Source organism: Prionailurus viverrinus, chromosome D2 (genome assembly GCF_022837055.1).
Source record: "Prionailurus viverrinus isolate Anna chromosome D2, UM_Priviv_1.0, whole genome shotgun sequence".
Classification (NCBI taxonomy): domain Eukaryota; kingdom Metazoa; phylum Chordata; class Mammalia; order Carnivora; family Felidae; genus Prionailurus; species Prionailurus viverrinus.
The window spans coordinates 32,944,706-32,966,136 of record NC_062571.1 but is presented as its reverse complement, the minus strand read 5'-3'; the positions used below and the strand labels follow the sequence as shown (position 1 = coordinate 32,966,136).

The 21,431-nt window shown below is 55.2% G+C and overlaps 1 protein-coding gene across 1 annotated transcript in view; it reads right to left on the bottom strand.

Moving 5' to 3' along the window:
• CDH23 (cadherin related 23) overlaps window positions 1-21,431 on the bottom strand; it is a 415,376-nt gene that overhangs the window by 176,930 nt on the left and 217,015 nt on the right. Inside the window, exons 10-11 of the mRNA XM_047825054.1 lie at window positions 8,453-8,565; window positions 6,717-6,905 (exon numbers count right to left, since the gene is read on the bottom strand). Coding sequence (XP_047681010.1) covers window positions 6,717-6,905; window positions 8,453-8,565 — 302 coding nt within the window. The remainder of the gene's footprint in view (window positions 1-6,716; window positions 6,906-8,452; window positions 8,566-21,431) is intronic.

The window sequence follows — 21,431 nt, the reverse complement described above, 5'->3', positions numbered from 1 at the left end:
GACCGGCCCAACCCATGGTTTTCCAGAGGACACTGAGGCAGAGTGGGCCCCACACCTTGCCTGGAATCACTGTGAGTGAGGAGCAGAATGGGGGCGGGGCTTGGCTTTCCGGGGTTTTCTCTACCACCTTCCCTGGGCAGTTGGGGTAGGTCTGGTAGCAGAACGCCACGGCCAGGGTTCTGAATCCTGGGATTTTAACCCGGGAGCCTCCGTCACAAAGACCAAAGGTGGCCACTCACGCTGTCCTCCTGGGCAGAGTTCTGAAGGTGGTTTCTGAGGGACTTCTCAGGTTTCCTAATAAGGGGGGTGGGGTTCTCTGGCTTCTCGCCACCCTAAGAGGAAAACAGCCCGACTGCAAGAGAACCTCCAGTTAGATGCTGGAAAGAAAGCACATGTTGGGTGGAACAGGTGGCTGAGGGGGAGGGGCTTCCGTGCCACGTTGCCACATTTCCCTGCTTCTACCCTTGGCCCCTGAGAGCCCATCTGCAACACAGCAATCAGACGGCTCCTTAAGAAAGGTGACTCAGAGCATGTCAACCCCCCGGCTCCCCACTGGGCTCCCAGTAACAGAAAAGCCTTCCCCAGGCATTTTGGCTTTTGCCCGATGCTTCGATGCTTCGTCCTTGCCTCCTCTCTAGTGCCCCCTGACCAGTCTCATTCCTGCTCCTTGAAAATGCCCAGCCGTTTCCCTTTCCGAGGGCCTCTGCCCTTGCAGCCGAACACCTGCTGTCGGAACGTTCTCCCTCTGCCGCTCCGTGTGGCTGCCTCCTCTACGCCTCTTAACCTCCGTTCTAAACAGCACCTCTCTGGAAGGCCTTCTGGAACCATGGAGCCAAAGATAGCCCCCTCCTGTGCCCCATCACTTGCCCTGTTTATTGATTTCTTGACATTCATTTTCACCTACAACGATGTTGGTGCCTATTCCTCTAGCTGCCCCACTGGGATGAAATGTAAGCTCTTGGAGGGCGGGGACCACCGCATCTTTAGCACTAACTCCCCAATGGCGGGCACATAGTAGGTGCACGATACTGTGTGTTGAGTGAATGAATACATAATCGTTCATCTATGTAAATTTCAGCCTAGGCCCTCAGAAAGGCCAGGAGGCCAGCAAATTAATGAAGTCTGAAGGCCATTCTGAGATGATTCCAATTCCTGCAAACAGCCAGAACCAGGCGATAGAGGCCTCTCTGGGGGACTTTGGTGTCCCTTTCCCCACTCCAACCCCACCCCTCTGCAAAAATGTCTTAAGGACAGCAGGAAATATGTTCTGAGAAGCTGAGGTCAGAAACGAGACAGAAATGAAGAGAATCAAAGGCTCCCAACTCCTGAGAAGAAAGGTACAGGGCAGGTGAGAGGTACTACCAGTTTTCAGCGATCCAAAAATCTGCTGGGAGGGGTCGTGCCCGATGCCGAACGGTATTTAAAAACAAAGCCCTTTGCTGGAATCTGTAAAGCAGCCAGAGGCACGGATGATCTCCTACACTCACTGCCACCGCACAGGCAGGACGCAGAACGCAGAGGATCTGATTGCTTCTAAGGAGAAGAGTGGAATTTAGGACAACGGAACAGAAAATTCCAACCATCCTAATAACCTCACCCCATGCAGATGGGAAAATGTGGCCGGCTGGCTCAGCTGTGGGCAGGACGGGGTGGGGAGGGCTGCAGGCTTGATGGGGAGAGGAAAAGCAGACCAAACTGGAGAAAACACAAAAGAACATGTTGCGGCCAAGGGGGTGGGTGGGGATACGGTAGGAATCCCGGTGGGTGAGTGTGTTGCTAATTTCCTGTGGGTTTCCAGAACACCGAGGAAGACACAGGAGAACGCCCAGTAGCCAGGAGCAGGGGAATGAGGCTGCCACAACCTTTAATTTGAAACTCAGAGATTGCGCTCCACACCAAGGCTGACTCCTGGGGCCTTTGCCTTGAGAGTTTTTTTGTTTTGTTTTGTTTTGTTTTTTGTGATTTGCATTACAACCATCTATTTGCATCTCAACTGTCATGCTGTGCAAATGGGTTGTTAGTGGTTTCAGCCCACCCTATCCCTTGCCTCTCTGGCTTCCGTGAGTTTCCTATAGCTGGGCAAAAGAGAAGAAATTACTCAGCGGGACTTGACAATGGGGACGGGAGTCCTTGGGAGACAGAAAGGGCTTCTTTCAAGCACCTTTGTGGTCTTGAATGTTGCTGCAGAGCCTGAGATTCAGCAAGAAACTGGGCAAAATCTCCCATGTGGAGGGGATGGCGGCATTATCTAGTCTTTGTGAGTTAGATTAGCATCCTTACTAGGAACGGCTGCCACAAAGTGCTAACTGACGGGATAAACTGCTTCCTCCTTCCCTTTCTGTTTTCCATCGGCACCCTCTACTGCCCCACTGTGGAACTTTGAGGTCACCTTCTCACAGAAACTCAGCGGGAATTGGGCTTTAGCACAGGGGCACTGACCGATGATCTAGTTTGGATAAAGCCTGGAGCCACCTCATTGCTACTTTTATCATTTAATCATGCTTTAATTGAACCAGTTCGTATTTCTGCAGTGCCTCCCAGGTGCCAGGTAGAGTGTGAGGCACTGGGTTACATCGGGGAGCATCATTCAGTCTAATCGGGGAGATAGATACTATTTAGATCATCACATTAGTAACTATAAACCCACAACGATGGTGAGTGCGAGGGAGAATCACGTGGCTCTTTAGACCCTGACAAAGGGATTTCACCTCTCCTCTTGCTCCTTTCCCTCCTCCATCCAAGCCGGCTCGATGGACACATTTTTCTGCCACCCTAGCAAATCCAGTCACCTTCACCCCAGACACAAATCCCAACAGATGCATTCTCCCCCCGCAAAAGAGAACTGGAAGAAAGGACACATTTTTAAAAATCTCTTTTTATAAAAGATGCCTGATTTCTCTTTGAGGTTCCCTGATCTCCCCCAGATTCTGGAAACTTGGCCAGTGCTCAAGTGCCAGTGGCCGCTGCCTTCTGTTCCCTCTTGGCAATGTGGCTAAACGCTCCACCCTGGGAACCTGGGGCCCGACCCTCAGCACCCAAGACTGCGTCTTGGGAGCATTTACCCCATCCAGATCTGGATCCTTCCAGAATTCTGGAGAGTGGAGGAGAGATGGGAGGTACAAAAGAGCAGGGCAATTTAGAAAGCAATTTATTCTCCCCTCTTATTTAGGAATCGGTCCAGGACCATGTCTGGGATGGTTTGGGTGTAGCTCTCCTGGGGGAGGCTGGACGGTGACCCAGAAGACCGTAGGGTGGGGAGTCTGGGCTTCTGGGCCGCCCTTCTTTTTAAAATTTTTTTTTTTCGTTTATTTTATTTTTGGGACAGAGAGAGACAGAGCATGAACGGGGGAGGGGCAGAGAGAGAGGGAGACACAGAATCGGAAACAGGCTCCAGGCTCTGAGCCATCAGCCCAGAGCCTGACGCGGGGCTCGAACTCACAGACCGCGAGATCGTGACCTGGCTGAAGTCAGACGCTTAACCGACTGCACCACCCAGGCGCCCCTGGGCCGCCCTTCTTTATCAGTGGTTCTCTGCACCTCACCGTGCCCTGGAGACATGGGGCCAGCCCTTTACTGTCACACACTGGTCAATTCCCTGGGGCAGCGGTGAAATGGTCGCCGGTAGTGTTGGGCACCCTGTCCACAGCGGGCATGCTGTTGCCCGTGCCTGGGTGGGGGGTGGCCACTAGAGGCAGGCTGGACCCAGACACCCCTCAGCACTCCTGCAGATGCTTCGGACAGGGCTGCCAGCAAAGCAGAATTGAGCTAAACCCCAGGGGTCCGGGTGACCTTGAAATCCCCCAACCAGTCATGGTGAAAGGGCCTTGGGGTTTCTGGCCCTGCTGGTGGCAATGCTCCCTGGACCCATCTGGTTAACATCTGGGTGGGTGGCAGGTACTGGGCTAAGTCCTATAGACTAATGGTCTGATCTCCTATCTCTGAGCCTTGTTGGCATTCTCTGTGGCAGACGCAAACGTGGATTCGCTTGTCCACGTTCCCAGCCTTCTGGCAGTGAGGTGGGGCCCTTCCCTAGAACTGGGCAGAAGTCCCAGGACAAAGCCTAGAAGAGCTGGTGCTTCCTCCTCTAGCTGCCCCCTCCCTCCTGCAGTGACCGACGTGACCGCAGAGCGTGCACCTGAGCGACGACGCGGAGCGGGGTCCCCCTGCCCACCTGTGCCAGACGAGTAGTAATAAATCTCTGAGGAAAAAACAACCCTCTGTTTCAGGGTTAATTTGTTACTGCAATAGAAACATACATTTTCACACAGATGAGCAAAGTCACACTCAGAAAGGGTCAATGACTCACCCAAAGTCGCAGAGCTAGCAAATGGCAAGGCTGGACTTGAACGTAGGCCCCGTCTGTCTCCAGAGCTTGGGCCATGAACCACTACACAAGCTGCCTCCTCTCTGGGTTGCCTCCAAAATTAAGCCCCAGTTCTTTGGCTTGGCATTCAAGGCCCTAAAAGCCTGTGTCCTGGCCCACCTTCCCACCAGCCGACTCCACAAACCTTTGTACAGGTTCCTTCCTCTGGGCCTCTCCGTGGGCCACTGCCCACCCCACCAGCCCTCCTGGCTGCCTTTTACCATCTGATTTGTGTCCCAAGGTTCAGCCCTGGGCCCCCTTTCACCATAGAGCCTTTGCTGGTCCTCTGGCCCCTTCTTCCCCCTTCCTCAGTTGAGCTCTGGAGCCCTCGCTGCTCGTCGTCACTGGCCCGCACCCTGGTACCAAGTGTCTCTGTTCTCTGGGACATCAGTGATAGCCTGAAACCAGAGATGGGACTTTTCCTGAGGCTCTCACTCACACAGCGGTGTCTAAAGGGGGTGCTGCACTCCAGGGGGATAAAAGATGACCCCCTGGGGTGTGAGAAAATGTTGCAACTTCTTTTTATACCTATCTATCCCCACTTTTTAAACTTTTGACATTTTTGCGTACATTTTCGAAACTACATACTGCCCTTGTATAAGCACGCTTGGCCCTTTAGGACAGTGACCGTGGGCTACACTCCCTCAAGGGGCCAAATATATAGCTCCTTGTAAACAGGGGGTGCTCAGTACATACTTTAGTTATCCCAGAGAGCTAGGTATGGGATGATTTAGCAAGAGATGGAAAGATGTGCTGTGTGTGCATGCCCGCGCGCACACTGGGACTGACATCTTCACGGTCATGTCCTTGGCGGGGTGGGCGGAGCGGGGCGGGGACAGGGGTGAGCTGGTGCCAGGGGAAGGGGGCTGGGGGGTTAGGGCAGGAGGGGGAGGACCTTGTCCGGTTGAGAGAAGCTGACAGGAGAGCGGTGGATCGTGGGAGGGGGGGCCCCTGGGCAGGTGTGCTGGTTTGTTGAGCAGCCAGAGTGGAGAGGGGCAGGAGGAGCGAGCAGGAAGCCAGGCCTGGAGCAAGGCCAGTGCGGGAGCCCCAAGAAGGGAGGAGTAATTGCAGAGAAGCCCCTCAGGCTGGAAAACCTAATGGAATTCCTGAGCAGAATGGGCCAGGGAACAGCGGTAATAAATATAAGTGCTATTAACGATTGTGGCTGCTGACGGGCAGGGGAGACCTGGTGCCTGAGAGGGGCAGGGAGGAGGCAGGCCGAGAGCGTCCCCATCAGCTCGGAAGCCCGTCCCATCCCGGCCTGGAGGGGCACGGGCCCCATCCCCAAGTCTCCCTCCTCCTGTCCTTCTCAAGCTCTCCCTCACTCGCAGCCCATGTCCCTTCCTCTCAAGACTGGCCTCAGGCAGGCAGGCCCTGCAAGGACACACAATGGGTGTGTCCCATTTCTAGCTTCCTGGACCTCTGGTCTCCTGCGGCCTGGGATCCCCTTGAAAACATTCAAGCTCTTCGCATGGAAAAGCAGGAGTCCTCACTACACCAAAAGCAGAAAACAAACTTTTTTCCAGGAACAGATTTTATACAAGAGCCTCCAACTTTTAAAATTTCTAGTTTTCAGTGTATGCTTTATAAGGCATGTACTAGATTACTAAGATGGGCATATATTTCTTAATTTTTTTTTTAACGTTTATTCATTTTTTTTTAAATTTTTTTTAACGTTTATTTATTTTTGAGACAGAGAGAGACAGAGCATGAACAGGGGAGGGTCAGAGAGAGAGGGAGACACAGAATCTGAAACAGGCTCCAGGCTCTGAGCGGTCAGCACAGAGCCTGACGCAGGGCTTGAACTCATGGACCGCGAGATCATGACCTGAGCCGAAGTCGGATGCTCAACCGACTGAGCCACCCAGGCGCCCCAGCGTTTATTCATTTTTGAGAGAGAGAGAGAGAGAGAGAGAGGGAACAGGGGAGGAGCGGAGAGAGGGGGAGACAGAATCCGAAGCAGGCTCCTGGCTCTGAGCTGTCAGCACAGAGCCCGACGTGGGGCTCGAACTCACAAACCGCGAGATCATGACCTGAGCTGAAGTCAGACGCTTAACCGACTGAGCCACCCAGGTGCCCCGATGGGCATATATTTCTAAATACATTACTAAATAAATGACTAAATGAAGAACTACACGTTGGACGTGTGTGCTCAAATAGCTTTTGCAGAGGTGGGGGCGGGGGTCAAAGCTTAGAGACTGCTGAGTTTTGCAGGGGAGGAGGTAGCAACGTTTGTTTCTATTTTTTTTTAGCTGGGGACTTGGAAGCCTAGAAATACCTGGCATCTTTCTCAGGGTTGCAAAGCCCAGGAAGGGCGGGGGGTCTGGAGAGACCACGCATTCCCGGGACTCACCTCGTCCTTGTCCACCACCTGGATGAAGAGGGGCAGAGCAAAGCCGACCTGGGCTAGCTCAGTGATGGCCACGCTGTATTCAGAGCTGTTGAACTCTGGGGCATTGTCATTGATGTCGATAACCAAGATGTTGAAGGTTGTGGTGACTGTGGCATCGGACGGGGTGCGGTCATCATTCAGCTCTGTGCCCTGCAGGTAGAGCACAAACATCCCAGAGACGAAGGCGTCCATAGTCACGCTATCATCATTTACGGAGGCTTTACCGTTGAGGAAACCGAGGCTCAGAGAGGTTAAGTAACTTGCATAAGGACAACAGTCAGAGTAGGTAGCGAACTGAGGCAGGAGGATTCCAGAACCAAGGGGACGAGGGGGGCATGGTGATGACAAGACAGATTTGGGGGCTCACTGAGGGGCAAAGGGAGACTCTTTATTCAATGCGGCAGATGATAAAACCGAGGCTAAGCATTTTGGTGCTAGCAGGTAATCAAGACTTAATGTGGCATCGGCTATGGCCCAAACACTGAGCCGGGTGCCATGAGGGTCTGGGTCGGGCTCAGGAAAGATGGGCTCAAATCCCTGGGTGCCTAGTCTCTGGGGCAGAGGCCCCCGGCTCCCAAATACCCATTTCCAGTTTTCTGGACCCGAATCTTTGCGTGGGAGGCCCAGGACTAAGTACCTTTCGCCAGTTCCCCAGGAGATTTGGAGTCACATCCAAAGTTGGGAACTCACCCTCACATTTTATATAAAGATGGAAAAACTGAGCTCAGGGTCCCCTGGGGCCAGGGTACAGCTCTCTCCACCCTGAAATGTGTGCCTCCACAGGAAGCAAGCAGAGAGGAGGGGAGGCGGAGAGGGGCCCACGGCTTGGCTGGCAGCTTGATGCAGGGTTGGGGGAAAGGCGGTGTTAGCCTACCTCCCCTCACCGGCCCACATGTCCACACTGGGTGGAGACAGAGAAGCCGGCTGGCCAGGGAGGGCTAATCAACCGGCCGCTGCTGCAGCCCCTCCCAAGGTCAAGGAGAGCAATCGAGGGCCAGGCTGGGCTGCCTTATTCTCCTCAGGATGGAAGGGCCTCCTTCCCCAAGCCCCTCTCCTCAGTCCTGTGCCCTCCCCTGCCTCAACCGATGGGTAGGGCTGGGGAGGACCCCTGTGGCCCAGGTAGGGTCCATACCCTAAATGGGGTTCCCAGGGAATGGCTCTGCAAAGCACAGGTTTTAATTACAACTGGCCCTGGGTGGCAGGGGGCTACAGGCGCCTGGGGGTTGTGGCTCCACCACACCTCCAGGGGAAGGACTTTAGCAGTTTCCACCTCTCCCCACTGTGCTGCTGCTTCCTAACCAGGGAAGAGCCCCGGGGAAGCTAGAAGCTGGACACATCCCAGACATGGGGTAAATGTAAGAATCTGAGGCAGCTACGATGGAGAACTTGGCATCATGAGTACCAGAACGTGGCCCCATGGATGAGCACCTACTGTGTGTCCCCTCATTCCTCAAGTGGGGATAAAAGTCCCAATCCTATGTGACTTTTGGCAATGGCTGTGAGGTGCCCAGCAAGGCCCCCGATGTGGCCTGTGCTTGGTTAGTGTTGTCCATTCCTGACAGCGGCCCTGGGCACGCCGGGTGGGAGGCCAGGGGCGCTGCCCTCCTGGAGTTTCACCGGGGGCACTGCTGGAGGCTGGCACCGCAGTGTGGGCACCCCTCCACACGGGCTGCAGGTCCCCGCCCCCAGGCCCTCACCTTCACGGTCAGGATGAAGCCATGGCTGTACAGGGGGTTCTCCCGGTCCAGTAGGCCATTCAAGGTCAGCGCTCCACTGATGTAGTCCAGGGCGAAGATGCTGTTGGTATTCCCTGCAAGGAGAGAGTAACATTCCAGGTATGCCTGGGGCCCAGGGCAGGTGGACGTGGGCTTCAGTGAGGGCTCCTCTTTGCGCATTAGGGACAAACCAGTAACTTAACGCGGACGCTGGCTCAAGGAGTAATGGGAAGGGTTCTGGAGGACGGGGCCCAGGCACAGCCAGCAGTGACCTGCAGAGTGACGACTTTCAGCTCTTCAGTCTTCTCCCGTCTCTCCGACTGAGTCAAGGGGGAAGCCTTGGTTTGGTGCTAGTATGCCTTTGGCATCTCTCTTAACACTCGCTCGTTCTCCCTTTTTTTCACCGAGAGTGCAGGCTTCTGGCTGGGAGCCTTCCAAAGGGAGCAGCACGCAGCCAGGACTCAGCAACCGCGAGGGTCTGAATGCTTGCCCCTCGCCCCGCCCCCCCCCCCCCCCCAGAATGCATATGGGGACGTCCAAAGCCCTAACACGCCGGTATTAGTGGGTGGACCTTTGGGAGGCGCGTGGGTCGTGAAGTGGAACCTTCCTGAGTAGAACTGGTCTCTGATAAAAGCGAGCCCGAGAGATCCCACGTTCCTTCCACCGTGTGAAGACAGAGTGAGGAAGCGCCCTTCTGCCAACCGGGAAGAGGGCCCTTCCCTGACCGTGCTGGCGCTCTGACCCTGGGTTCCCCAGCCTCCAGCAGAGAAATGAATGTCTGCTGTCCGTAAGCCGTACGACCCCTGGCATTTTGGTCATAGAGCCCGAATGGACTAAAGCAGGAGCCCACTTTGCTTGGTTATTTTTAGGCTCATGTTCTATTCTATTCCATTCTATCCTACTCTGATTTCCTACATAGCAGTGGTACAATTCCCTTGTATAATAAATATAATTTGATTTTAAGAACAAGCCTTTATTTTAAGTACTTATCAAAACCTGAAGCACAGGGGCTCCTGGGTGGCCTAGTCGGTTAAGGGTCCGACTCTTGACTTGAGGTCTGGCCATGATCTCACGGTCTCGTGAGTTCTAGCCCCACATTGGGCTCCGTGCTGAGCTTGCTTGGGATTCTCTCTCTCTCTCTCTCTCTCTCTCTGCCCCTCCTGCCTCATACTCATGTGCTCTCTCTCTCTCTCTCTCTCTCTGTCTCAAAATAAATAAATAAACTTAAAAAAACCTTGAAGTGCATATTTAAAGTACTGGCAAAAATCACACACAGGTGATGCTGGTGGAGACCGAGGCCTCTGTGTCCACCCCTCTCTCCCTCACCGACTTCATTTTATGCTTCCCTCTACAGGCACCCCGTGTGCCCCCGGGGGCCTCCCCAGGTTCCCCAAATCACCATGTCCATTCCTGCCTCCTCTTGTCTGCATGTCCACCTGCCTCTCTTGGCCACACCTCCTATCCTCCCACACAGGGCCACCCCTCCTCCTCTTCCAGGAAGGTGGCCCTGCTTCTCTGGCTGACCCTCTGTGCTCACGGGCAGTCGCCACTGCTCTGTTCTCTCTCCCATTGCTGCCCGTGTGTTCATGAGGTCTTCCCGGCCAGCCTGAAGACGGGGGCCTTTCATGACTGCCCCTCAAGGAGGCTGGCCAGTGCTGGGCACCCAGTGGCAAGCAGGTTCCTAAAGGATCGCTGCTCCCAGCCCACTGGGGCCCCCACACTTGTCCTGGTGCCCTTCCCACCAGGCTGCGAATTCACGCGGGCAGATCCCAATTCTGCTCTTCTCTTGCCCTCATTAACCAGCTTGTTGGTTCGTTCACATACGCACACGCTGCCATTCCTTTACAGAATCCGCCATCTCCAGGGCGCGTGTCCTCTGGCCGGACCCCGTGCTTGGTGGCGTGGGGGATGCGGAGGGAGGCACTCGCAGCCTGGTGACGGGGCTTTGACACGTAGGAGATTTAGCATCTCTGAGTTCTCAGCAGGGAGAGACTGTTCACACAGGGGAAGGCTCAAGGAAGGAAAGCTTCACGGAGGAGGTGGCATTCATCCCCTGCCCCACCGTGTAGCAGCTGTGTGACCTTGGGCAACTCACCTAACCCCTCTATGTCTTGGTCAAGGTTATAAGAATTAAATGAGAGTGAAAAACAGTATGTATGCAGGCTTGGAACAGTTCCCGGACAAAGTAAGTACTGGCTAAGTATGGCTTGAGCTGGGCCCTGGATGATGGGCAGGACTGGGGAAGGGGTTGATGGACACTGATTCCATAGGTGTGAACGGATCCTCAGGCTTTCAACACACACAGGTAGAAACTACTGGATCTCTTCACTCACCCGTGGCCCTGGCTCTCAAGGGATCTGTGCACAGTTAGGGGCTCACGTCGTGTCTTCAGTCGACCAGGGAAAGCACAGAGCAGACAATGTCCTCTTCTCACTTTAGACTTGGGGACAGGGACTGTTCTCGGCCAAACCTCTGCTGGTTGGCAGGGCATCCCATATCTACCGGGTTGGTGGCTAGAAGCTGCCCTCCGCTGTCCTCCCAGCCCGCCGCAGGGCTTGGCCGAGGCAGGGGAGAGGCAGCTGATGACTGCGGAACCCGTGCAGCTCTGATTGTGGGCTTTGGGGATCTGATGTGGGGCTTGACCAGGGATGGGACGTCACTCCAGCCTCCCCCTTGTCTTGAGCTTCTTCCCATAGCCATAGAGAAACCTGGGTACCTTCCCGCTGAGTGCGTGGAGTGGGGAGGACAGGGCTGCAAGGAGGCAGAGACACGCATGAGTGTAAGGGCTTTTTCTTTAGCCAGGAATTCTGCTGCCGGGCACACAAGGGGATGCATGCTTTCATCTTTTTGTCATTAGCTAATCCATTTGACAATTATCGAGCTCCTATGATGTGCCAGGGACACATTCTAGCAGGGGATGCAGCCCTCAACCAGGCATTCACATCACAGGGTGATCAGGGTTGAGGTGGGGTGAAGCATGGACACCGCAGGTGGGCGCTGTGTCCTCTGAGCCCCTAATACTGAGCTGAAGGGCTGCCCTGAGGCAACACCTCAAAGCCTCTTGTCACCCGTCACCACCCCCCGCCCCCCGCCACCAGCGTGGGCCCCACCTCCCCAGCTCCAGGGCTAGCATCCCATCATTCCGAATTTCCATATAAATTTATTCTTCCCAATAAAGGAACCTCTCAAATGTTTAACTAAATGTGATTCAATTTTTATCTTTGCAAGATTTTTCCTATAAATCATTCACAAACCAGAAGCCCCTTGTTGAATGATGTGCTTTGGTTTTTGTTTGAAAAATGGGGTTATCAACCCTGGAACACCCAGTTGGGCCTCCCCACTCAGCACCTTTGCCCCAGTCATGGCCATACTGCCCATCCCCAACCTGAAATCTGTCTCCAGCACATAAAATATCCCCTCCCCCCGACCCAGGCATCTTCTCCAACAAACCGGCAGGCAAATACTCTCCAACTGGTACACATTCAAGCTCGGGGACCCTCCCCCAACACATCCCCCCTCCACCCACACCTATCCTTTTATTCTCCATATCTACCTCAGCCTCCTGCTAAGTATGAATCACTAACTCCCAGGACCAGCAGCCAGGAAGGCTTATACCCAGGGAGCTGACAGGGCCACCTGAGTGAGCCACTGGCTCTGATGGTCTCCTGTCACCATGGCAATAGCAGTCTTCACCGGGATGCTGGTCCAGGCATAGACGGGAGGTGAGCCCTGTGCCCTAAGCAGTGGGGGCCAAGGGCAGGGCTCACTCAAAGACTGATGGATTGATTAGATCACCCATTTGATTGAGTTCAGATTGAGCACCTACTGTGGGCAGGGTGCTGGAGAATCCACAGAGAAAAGCAGGCAAGGTCCATGCCTTCCGTCTCACAGCAAAGATCGACATTGATGACATAATCGTGCTATTGAACATGTAAGCAGGTACCTGCTGAGCTCAGGCTCCCGAAGGAAAGCAACATGGCAACATGGCACAGAGACGTGGTTAAGGTTATGCTCTCGGGAGGCAGACTGTATGGGCACAGACAGCTCTGCTTTTTGCTAGCTGGGTGACCTCAGTCAAGTTACTTAACATACCTGGATGATCTTGGATTCCTAGTCTGTAAATTGGGGGCAATAATAGTACCCACCCCAGAGTGTTGTTGCAAGGATTAAATGAGTGGATACAGTGCCTGGCGCAGAGGAAGTTCTCAACAAGGGTTGGCCACCTGTACTTGCCCAAGATGACACCACCGTGGACCCCCTGCACCACTCCCACCCCCACCCCACAAGCCTGTGTCTAGAGCTGTTTGCCCAGCAGGAACACTGAGCCAAGACTGCCCTCTTGCCAGGAGGGCCTCACAACGAAAAGCTCATACGTACAAGTTGGTAGCCCTGAGGCCAAGGTCAAGGGCATCTCACAGGCCATCTCACTGGGGCTCTGCCCTCGGGGTGGGGAGTGGGTCACCACTTCCTTACTCTTCTCCCTTAGCTCCCCTCCCACCATCCTCCCTTTCAGTGGGTTTGGCAGCCACACAAACAAGTTTCTTTGCTACCCTGGAAACTGATACCACCCCGTCAGCCCTCTGGTCTCCCGGACTTTCTTTATCTGAGTCCCAGGGGGCCTGGGGGGGCCTGGGGAGGCTTCCCGGGGACGCCTTTCACCTGTTCAGCCCCCACCACTGAGCAGAAAGGCAGCTGTTTCCCTGGGTCGACAGGTGCTGTCCATGGTGCCTGCGCATAGACCTGGTTTGTGGGGGTGGTTCTGGGATGCAGCAGGGCTGGCCTCAGCACCCTAAGGGTTCTGGGAACTGGGGACTTACAGCATTTGCAAAAGAGAAGAAGCAGGTCATTACCACCCTGCCGGTTCTCTTGGGGTCAGCCATCTCCTCTAGGAGCTCCAGGCACCAAGGCCTCTTCAGATTCCCAAAAGAAAGGCTGGGGCGGGGGTGGGGCGGGGATGTGAACAGAGTCTGCTAAAGCATGAAAGGCGGCCGAGGGGGGAGTCCCAGCCTTCTTTCCCCTATTTATTAAAAACAGTAGCCAGTACTTACTGAGCAGTTCCATATGCCAGGCACTGAGGCTAAGCTGTTTGCACAACCATATTACTTACTCCTCACAATGACTTAGTAAGAACAGAGCCCACGTCAAACGCGAGGAAGCAGGCTCAGAGATGTTAAATAGCTTGTCCAAGGTCACATGGCTGCTAAATGGCTGGCTTGGAAGTACATTTACGTCTCTCTTTTCCTTGCCCCGCAGGCACTGGCCCTACACCGCGTTGGCACCCATTCTGCACCTGGCCCTGTGCTAAGTGATACACAAGAGATCATCATCCCACGTAGAATGGATGTAACAAAGTTGATTTTTTTTTCCCTCAGGATGGAGTCCTAGGTAAAAACATTATACATTTCCGAAGTTCTAGATACATTCCTCCAGGGAAGATTTATGTAGCAAGCAGAATGCCCACATGTAGAGGTCCCCCAGGTGGTGGCCAGGAGGGCCTGCGGTGGGGACTAGTGGGAAGGCAGGGCTGCAGGCAGGAGCTGTCAGCACCGAGGTGGTGACACACAAAGGGCACTGGCAAGGGTACCTTTAGGGCAGACCTATGGCTCCAGTGAGGATGAGCAGGAGAATTTAGGCAGACAGGCGGTAGTCTGGAAATTATATAGGCCAGGTGCCCGGAGGCAGGAGAGGAGGAAGTTCCGAGAGAGAGATGGTCAGTAGGGTCAGGCTAAGGAGAGGGAAGATCCCAGAACCGGCCACAGGTTGGATCTTCAGATGCCCCCAGAGGTCCGACTGTGAGACACTGCGGGCGGGTGGGGCACAGATGTGGGGACAGTGAGTGCAGATGCAGATGCTTGGGGAGTAAAAAAAAAAAAAAAAAAACAAGGAGAGAGGCCCAGTGGCAGCTAGAGGGCGCAGCAGAGTCAGGCAAAGGGCTTCTGTATTTTACAGCCGGTCAAAGGCAGGAGGTTGTGGGAGAGGGAAGCTGGATGGAGGGAGTAGGGAGAGGCAGGAGGTCAGACATGGGGAGCCAGAGGAGGCGCAGCTCTCTCTTTGGGCCGTGGGGGGCTCACCCGCCCACATCCTTGTTCCTCCCAGGCTGGCAGCCTCCCCCCTTCCCCAGGTACCCCTCCTCCAAGGCCCTGCTAAACAGCATCACTGCCACCTCTCGTCCCCTTGTTATCTCCCTGGCAGCATCTTGACCCGCAGCGAGCCAGGTCTGGGACAGAAGCAGTTTAGCGAGTGGCTGATGGTGCGTGTGGGAACACAGGCGTGACTTTGAATTGCTTTGTCTGCTCTGCTGGGCTAACAGCCACCGGTCCTGCGGGCCTCCGAGTTCAGGGAAAAGCGATGGTTTCCACCGTGGTCCTTCCTATTCTTAAGATCCACCTCCAATGGCACAGGCCTCAGGAAAACCAATCCTGGGGGCTGTGCCATATCACACTCGCTGAGCCACGGTGCTGGGCTGGCCGCGGGGCGACCCTGGTTCGCACAGCGAGATCCAGTGTGGCCTAGAGGATAAGGGCCACGGTTTCCCACTTCTGTCCCCCATGGCACGATGCTCATGACATATCTGTTGGATGCCTGAAGTTTCGCTCCCCACTCTGTAGCAACCGGGAAGGGTCAGTAAGCACACACTAGGTGGGGGCATGCTGCAGGCCTGGCCTTGAGCTGGGGCTGTGGAGGGAAGAAGAGGAAAAAAGGCCACGCTTATGAGGAGCTCGTGATCTGGTTGGGCTTCTGGGCACAAACATCCATCCACTCAAATGCCAGTCCCTGAATGGAGGAAGGAGGCATCAGGAGATGGGTGTCTGCTCCGTCACCTGGCCTCTGAGTTGGCACCCTGCCCTCCTCAGGTCCAGGGTCAGGGGCCCTTCCCAGGGAAGACAGCAGGGCTGGGATTTGCAGCCCCTTCTCTCCAGGGGTCTCTCTTTTAGTCCCCGTCTCTGCCTGGAGCCTATTATATCAACACCCAAGTGAAGAGACCACCTACTGTGCCCAGGATGAAAAAAAAGACCTAGGTGCCGGCAAAAGATCTGCCACTTACCAGCTGTGAGACCTCCCGCAAACTGCTAATTCCTCTGAGCCAAATTCCTCATCTGCAAAGTGTAGATAACAGCTCCCACCTCACCAGGCTGTGCGAGGATCAGGCATGATCCTGTACATAAAGCATCTATTGTGGTGCCTGGCACATAGTAGGTGCACGCTTTGGTGCCTGGTCCTCCGTTCCCCGCCATGCCTGCCTCCTGAATGGAAGAATCAAAGCAGGGCGTTCCCGACCGTGGCCCGTCTCGTCCAGAAGGAGCGGCGAGTCTCCGAACAGCAGCCGACAGGAATCGCGGCTGGTACCGCGCGGTGTTTTTGCATGCATTATCTTTTACACGTTTTCACATCCCCCCCCTGCGCATGAGATAGATATCTGCATCCCCATTTTATAGCTAAGGAGCCTGAGGCACAGAGCAGTTAAAAATAACTGGCACTCAGGTGGTGAGGGGTGGAACAGAGTTAAACTCAGCTCTCAAGCAGCTGAAGAGATCACGTCTCCCGGGCCCTGGATTTTCCTTCCTCCAGTGCCAGGGGTAGACCATGAAACAGCTCTATGGGTCCAGTGGGGCAGGCTGGCCCGCGGGCCCAGCACCGACCGGTCTGACTCTAAGGCTGTATACTGAAAACGGGGAGTCAGTCCGAGACGTGGGCTTTGGGTAAGATGTCTTATGAATTAAAAATTGTTGGGGCGCCTGGCTGGCTCAGTCGGTTAAGCGGCCGACTTCGGCTCAGGTCATGATCTTGAGGTCCGTGAGTTCGAGCCCCGCGTCGGGCTCTGGGCTGACAGCTCAGAGCCTGGAGCCTGTTTCGGATTCTGTGTCTCCCTCTCTCTGCCCCTCCCCTGTTCATGCTCTGTCTCTCCCTGTCTCAAGAATAAATAAAATGTTAAAAAAAAAAAATTAAAAAAAAAATTGTCACTTAACTGCCTGCTGACAAAAGGGGCCGGCGTCCCGGGTGGCACGTGGGCCGGGCTGCATTCAACAGCTCCGTGATCAACACGTGGCAACCAGTGGGGGGGGGGGGGGGGCTACTTCTGCTCTCAACCGGGGGAGGGGACACAGGCTGAGAGCGTGCGGACCCTGGGGGAGGCAGGGGCAGGGAATTAGGCCTCCTCTCCGAAGCTTCTCCTGAAGCCCCTCTGCCCCGACCCTGTCCCTGCAGACCTTGCAGGGTGCCTTATCCACACTCGGGCCTCAGCTCCAACGTCACCTCCTCAGAGGAGCCCTCCCTCATCCCCGCGCCGGCCCCTCACACCCCTTCACTCTCCGCTCCATTAGCCTGTTTTATTGCCTTCCGAACACTTCCACTTTCTCAACCTCTTTTTTCACCCATTTACGTGTTTGCTTATGGTCTGTCTCTCCTCCCTGCAACATAAGCCCCAGGAGAGGAAGGACTGGTTTCCCCCAGATGACCAGCTGATGCATCGAAGGGGCTCAGCAAATGCTGTTTGAACGAACAAACGCACTAACACAGGGATGTCCGGGGGCCATTCTGAGGCTGGTGTAAAAGGTGGGGCAGAACGGTCCTGGCGTGACTTGTTTAATTTTTTTTAATGTTTATTTTTCAGAGAGAGAGAGAGACAGAGCATGAGCTGGGGAAGAGCAGAGAGAGGGAGACACAGAATCCGAAGCAGGCTCCAGGCTCCGAGCTGTCTGCACAGAGCCCGACTCGGGGCTTGAACTCACAGACCTCGAGATCAGGACCTGAGCCGAAGTCTGACGCTTAACCGACTGAGCCCCCCAGGTGCCCCGGTACTGGCGTGACTTGCAACGTCAGATGTCACGGAGACCATAATGCTCCAGGGCTCTGAGGGGGGATCGGCCAACAAGCGATTCTAACTGGGGCCGTCATAACGCTCCTGACGCACCCAGAGTGGTATGTTTCTTGAGCTGAGTGCCTCCTGCATTAACCACCGTTACTACCGTCCAGTCAGGGAAAGACAACCTTCAGTCCCTCAAGGAAATGCGAACGGCAGCCTGCTTGCCTTGCAGGCATCTCACAGAACGGCGGGTTTCATCAAGCTCACTTAAACCAACAAATGATTACCTCTCCTAATAAGACCACAAACTGGACTCTGATTAATTTGCTAATAACTGGCTCCGATGTATGAAACATTAACCCGGGTAGTCAAGGGTAGTAAAACTTATTACGTAGGGCTGCTGGGGTTCCAGTGACGGCCCTCTCACCCACAGCAGCGCGTGGCTCCCTGCAAAACAGGTGGTTCAGGCAGGCGGCCTCGGGGCCTCTGAGGACACTTTAATGGGGATCAGCGAAACATCGCCAGGGGTTACGGCTGGGATCAGAATCTCCCCACTTCCTGGGCAACGTTTCCTCGCCACTTTCTGGGCAACACTTCCTGGACCCCAGCTTCCTGGGCAGCTGCACAGGATGTTCACCAAGGAGCTGCTTCATAAAGAAAATTAGGAACAACCTCCATGTCCAGGAATAGGAATTAAATAAGTTATTATATGGAAGTCATGTCAGCCACTAAAGAGAGAGAGGCCGAGCAGCGCAAGATGACGTCTCTGCTCCCAAGTGGCGTCCAGTTTAGATGAGAAAATGGCACCTGTGCCCAAAAAGGTGCCCGGCCCCGATGAGGGCAGCTCATGGGGGCCGGTGTGGGAAGAGCTCCTTTCACTGGGCCTTGGTGGGCAGGTCTGGGTAAGCACGGAGGGGAGAAGGCCTTCCTGTTGGGAGTCTAGCAAGAGCAGAAGCGGGAGGGCAGAGTAATCCTTTCACGGCGGGGGAGCCGGCTGGAGGAGCAGGGCTCACGCACAGTGGTGTCAGGACCAGCTGACACGAGGAGGTGGGAGCCTTGAACGCCGGGTAAGCAGTTTGGACCTGTGTCCTGTGGGGAGTTTCTGGAGGCGGGAAGGCCTGTTGGTGAGGCGGGCACGGAATGGGTGATGAGAGCGACAAAAGGAGCGATAACACGGGCCATCTAGTGTGGGCCCACCGTGTGGCAGGCAAGGTTCTAAGCCCTTTGCGTGTATCTGTTCATTAAGCTTCACGGCAATTCCACGTGCAGGCATCATCATCCTCATCGTCCCCATTGTTAGCGTTCTTCCCATTTTGCAGGTGAGAAAACCAAGGCACAGAGAGACTAAGTGATTGGCTTGAAGTCACGCAGCTGGTAAGTGGGAGAGCCAGGGCTCAAGGCCAGGCTGGCTGACTCCAGGCTGTAAGGCTTCGTGCACAGGCCAGGCTGCCCCCGAGAGGTGGGGAAGATACGTGCTTCTGCCCCCTGGCAGGGTGCTTGGCAAGTTCGTTCACATGTGTGAGCTCACTGGATTCTCAGAATGTTATCTGAGAATCTGCTATCTGCCATCCCAATTATCAGATGAGGAAACTGAGGCTCGGTCAGGGAGGTGACATATTCAAGGACTCATGGTTACTCAGTGACCATGCTGGGATTAGAACCGGGGTGGTTCGGGTCTCAAATGTCCCTCATGGACGCTGTGGTCTCTCCTGTGTGGGTCTGGAGACTGGCTGGCGATGATCAAGGAGACAAGGAAAGCGGAGGGCTACAGATCCCCCAGGAACCTGCCTGCTCGCTTGCCTTGAGCCTGGCTGCTTCCATGGCCTGCGGCAGGTGGGCCCAGAACACCCATTCCTACCCTCAGCTGGAGCCCCTCCCCCAGCCGAGGGTGGGCGCCAAGGTGCACTGGGTCGCTGGGCCGTGTTCCCCGGAGGCCTGCCTGTGCCGCCCGCTGCTGGGCCCGGCCCACATAACTCACCTGAGGCTTGGCACTCAGGAGGGCGTCAGGGCTCTGGGAGATTTACGGGCTCCGATAAAGCCATCTCAGCCCTCGCATAAGAAGAGTGTGATATTTGATGATCTGAAAGGCCTTGTCCCGGAGAGGGAGTGGCGGGGGGTGGGGGTGGCAGGGAGGAGGAGAGACACTTAAGAAAACAAAGAGGATGGTGATCAGATGCCCAAGGAGATGGAAGCGGGGGGGGGGGGGGGGGGTGGGCTGTCAGCCTGTGGGCCACCACCTCCTCGTCTCCAACACCTCTGTGCTGTCCTAGCAGTGGGACGTGGGAAAGACAGGTGCAGGGGAAGGGGTTTCTTGGGCAGTGGGGGCCCTCAGGCAGCTCCCTGAGTCGCTGAGTCCTCCCACCTCCCCCGCCACCTCCCCTCTGTGACTGCTGATCCCGACAATCCACAGGTGCACCCCCGCTCCAGCCCCAAGTACTGCAAGTTTTGGAGTGAATGACTTTCAAATCTGGGAAGGAGAGCCCATCACACACACCTTGAGCCTCTAGGTGCCAAGCACAGGTTGGGGACATGGGTAATGCCCCCAAGTGCCCACATTCTAATGAGGAGGACTGGTCACCTCCAGAAGGACAAAACCTACATATAATGGCAGAAGACGAAGTTAGGAGACTGGATTCATACCTGTGGGCTTGCGGACCGCTCTGAGCCTCAGTTTCCTCATTGTGGGTGAGAATATCTGTCCTGTTCGCAGGGCTATTTGGAGGTTCAGTGAGATAAGGGATCCGAAAAGGCTTTGCAAGTGGTAATGTACCGAGCCTACGTCAGGTAGGTGTCAAGGATGATGACGCAAGCATCCAGGGGCCGGTGGAACCAAGCTTTGCCCGGAACTGAATGGCATTAGGCAGCAAAGACTGTGGGAAGGGGGCAGGGTGCGGAGCCAGACCAGCTGCAGGTGCACACCCAAGCCTGTGGAACCAGGAGCCTTGGCGACCCGAACGAACCTCCCCTTCCTACCCTATTTCCCAGGGTCTAGCCTCGTCCTCTAAATGTCACTTGCTCTGTGTTCCTTGCCTTGCTGTCGCCATGATCGTGTGGGAGAGACTCCGGCATCAGAGAGCCCTGAGTTGGAATCCCAGCTCCACTACAGCCACGTGACTTCGGGCAAATGACTTCGCCCGCCTGAGCCTCAGTTTCTTCACCTGCCAATCAGAGATGATACTAGAATTTGCCTGCTGGGGTTGCTGGGAGGATTTAAGGAGTCCACGAGCATGGGGCCGGCTCACAGCAATGCTCCCTGAGTCGCCGAGTCCTCCCATCTCCCCCGCCACCTCCCCTCTGTGACTGCTGATCCCGACAATCCCACAGCTGCACCCCTCCCCCCCCTCTCCAGCCCCAAGTACTGCAAGTTCTGGACTGAATGACTTTCAAATCTGGGAAGGAGAGCCCATCACACACACCTTGAGCTGGGTAATTTATGAATCAAATTGTGCTCCGTCAGGGCTCCGCTGCCCAGAAATAGATGTGGTCGGACGAGGTTCAGGGAGCCAGCCTCAGACACAGTTATCTTCATAGAAACTGGCCACCAGCGGGCAGAACCGGCCTGGACGACTGACCTTGAGGGGCTCCCTGGGGGGCTGCGAAGCCCCCCCTCAGCCTGGCCCCTGTCCTGAGTCCTGAAGACAGGACAGAGATCTGTCTGCTGCTCAGGAGGACAGCTGGTGACCCTGAGCAAGTTACTTAACCTCTCTGGGCTTCAGGGTCCTCCCTTGTTTAAAACAGACGGGTTTTCCTTTGGCAGTGGTTTTTCAAATGTCTTTGTTTGGGTAGCAAACCCTTTTATCGGACACAATTTTGCAGAGAACCCCAGTATATAAAACAGTCAAGAACTGAGCTAACCGCCCTGGCTGGAGCAGATGACGGGGTTGGGGGAGGGGGGGACTGATGGAGTCCAGCACATTCGGCACCCTCCTCGCCCACAGAGGGGGCCCCACGGGATGGGGCTAGAGGCTGGGGGCCTCAGGGAACTTGGAAGTCTCCATGGACTCATTCACTTTTAAGATTCCATGGTTGTCTACGAGAGCATCCCCAAGGATGCACAGGGCCTGACATCATGCCGCGTAGGTCATCCTAGGACCAAGAGATGCTGAAGACCAGACAGGCGTAGTTCTTGAGGCTCAGAGGATTAATGTCTTCATCCGG